This window comes from Austrofundulus limnaeus, unplaced genomic scaffold, assembly GCF_001266775.1.
Source record: "Austrofundulus limnaeus strain Quisiro unplaced genomic scaffold, Austrofundulus_limnaeus-1.0 Scaffold292, whole genome shotgun sequence".
Taxonomy (NCBI): Eukaryota; Metazoa; Chordata; class Actinopteri; order Cyprinodontiformes; family Rivulidae; genus Austrofundulus; species Austrofundulus limnaeus.
The window spans coordinates 630403-633099 of NW_013952694.1; the positions used below are offsets into that span (position 1 = coordinate 630403).

General features: G+C 42.3%; 1 protein-coding gene across 1 annotated transcript in view; it reads right to left on the reverse strand.

Moving 5' to 3' along the window:
* Window positions 1–2697, reverse strand: part of ppip5k1a (diphosphoinositol pentakisphosphate kinase 1a) — a gene marked incomplete in the record, with an annotated part of 51223 nt that overhangs the window by 11830 nt on the left and 36696 nt on the right. Inside the window, 2 exon segments of the mRNA XM_014021413.1 lie at window positions 233–415; window positions 1039–1098. Coding sequence (XP_013876867.1) covers window positions 233–415; window positions 1039–1098 — 243 coding nt within the window.

A 2697-nucleotide genomic window follows, 5' to 3' on the forward strand; every position in this document is an offset into this window, starting at 1 on the left:
GGATTGTGGAGATCGCTGCAGAGAGAGTTTTCTGAAAAAAGGGCCAAAAATTCCAAACAGCTCACACAACTACAGCTTGCAATCTGCATGACAGAAACAGGCAAGCATGCAGAAACATTAGGAGGCAAAGCATGAGAGTCAACCACAGAGCAAGCACAGTCCCAAGGAGACCGCGAGCAGAGGCTAATCAGAGCATGAGGCTGGGGTATGGAGGGCGGGGCCAAGGGCTGACCGTGGAGGTACTCTATGGGGTCCTGGCCGGAGACGAGCCAGTTTCGGAAGAGGCGGAGGTGGTAGGAGCACTGGTGGAGGTGGTGGGCCAGCGCCCGGTCCAGAGGAAGCTGGCAGCGGCCCAAACTGAGGTCAGTGGATAAACGCCTCAACAACTGGGCCACATGGTGTTCCTCCAAGGGCTCTGAGGAAGAAGAGGGAGAACGAGTGGACGAGGAGGAAGGAGGAAGGGGGAGCAGTACGAAAGACAAGAAACAAGAGGTTTGAAGCTTGGGAAGGGGGAGGAAAAAAAAGGTCTGAAGTATGACACAGAGAAGAGTGGAAGTAAGAGCTTGGAGAGAAAGGCAAGCGTACAAATACAGGAGGAAGGAGAAGTGTAGTGTGTCATGTATGTATCAGAGGGATGTGTTCTGAAGAAAAAGCAGCAACCAACAATTGATCTCAGCTGCCAACAGCCAACAAAAAGCAACAAATCATCRAGGAGTTTCCAGCAGTTAAGAAAAGCGTAAGGCCAGACAATAAAGTCCACACCACCCTGTTGCTCCTCTGCAGCCTCTCAGTGTTCCCATCAAACTGAGACTCAGAGACACCYAGAGAACAGTGAGAACAAACAAAGGAGCAAGTGGGACACACCACATTTAGAGGATACAGTGAAGCCCAAACTGAAGACACTTTCTGACTGCAGAAGCTGTTAAAACGTGCACATCAATCAGCATTAGCGGACATTCTGATGGCACCCTGTTAATACAACGCTGCCACTGAAAACGTTAATACCAACAGCAAACAGACACCTGGAGACTGTTGTACCTGCTGCAGTGCACCAGCGAGGTGGAGACACTGCTATGGTGGAAGTGTCATCTTGTGTTCCTGTGGTGAATCATATACAAACAGCAAAACAATAAAAAAATAAAAAAACTGAAGACTTCAATGAATGTAGTTTTAAACACGTTCTCTGGTTTTCTACTTGGGCTCATACAAAACAATTCCTTAGACAAAGCAACCTTTGGTTACTGAACCAAAATAAAAAACTCAAAAGCACAACTACTTGCCTGTTTGAACCATCTCAACTAGTCCTACGTTTTCCCAGATGAGGCAAAGCTGGTTGACCATAAATGTGAGCGCAGTTCACAGAAAAACACCTCACTCCTACGCTCTTATCTTACTGTTTAGACACCCTGCTCCATCCAGTCATCAGCACAGCAACATCATTAAAACAGCAAGGCAGAGGTGCTGGTTTACACCTCTGTATTATTAGATCCATTTGTATATTTTTCCCTTTTGAGCAATCACAAGAGAGCACTGGTAACACTGGAAATCATGTGTGCAAGCATGAACAAAATCAAAAAGTGAACAATGTTGGGAGTCAGAAAAAAATATAGCAGATGAGATGAAGTTTAACCCTTCCCCTGTTTGATTTAAAAGAGCTGATTCAGGTTCAATCAGAGACTCCTTTCAAACAAACTCAATTTWGCATCATTTAATCCTGGGTGATTAGGAAAAAATACAGTAAATGTTACATCAGTGATACAAAAGTGAGTTGACAGGAGAGGGGTTAAATTCTGATATGCTGTCAGAGCTGAATTAAGTGTGTGAAATCATGACAAGTGTGTGTTTCATGTAGTTACTGTTTACACATACACACACCTACCTACCTAGTTCAGCATATGCTTGATGTTAAACAGGGTTCCCACCCACACTTCCCAGTTAAAGTAGTCCCAACATTCAAGAATGAGGGGGGCTTTATCTCTCTGTGATGTGGTGTTTATAATTTTTATAAACCAGTTATCAGTTTTTCCACATTTCTTTTAAACAGTTATTTTGGGAAAGAATAGTGTTTTTTTTTTTACTCAAAAGAATACAATAAGAATTTAATACCTCTAAATATAAAGTGAGGCATGTACAATGGATTGTAGAAAATACAAAAGAATTATTCTCAGTTGTTACTTTTTGGAATTAATAATGTGAATAAATGGTCTCTTTATTCATTCACAACAAAACTTGTTCCTATAAAGACACTCTCTCTCTCCTAAATGCCAACTGTTCTGCAGCTAAACACCAAAGTACAGCTTTTATCTGTCTGCATCTGTCCTGCATCTGTCATGTTTCATCATCTCCAATGCCTCTCCACAAGCTAAACGCACAGGTTTATGTTTTACTTTAACAAAATACCAGCTTGTCTACTTTCTGCAAAATGCATTACACTGCATCCACTATTCTTTTCTGTTCTGGTGTCACTGGAACACCTGACAGTCACTTTCTTTTCTTGTGCTGATACAAGAGCCTCATGTTGCATTCACTGACCCTGATCTTGGCAATGGAAATGGATTACGCTCAGCTTTAATCACAGAAATGCAATTCTTTGCTGATATTTCGCCCCCAGAGTCATTTTTTGGGTAGAAATTGTGTGGCGGCTCAGATAAAAGGGGTCTAAAGGCCATTTATAAATATATATATACAGTATATATA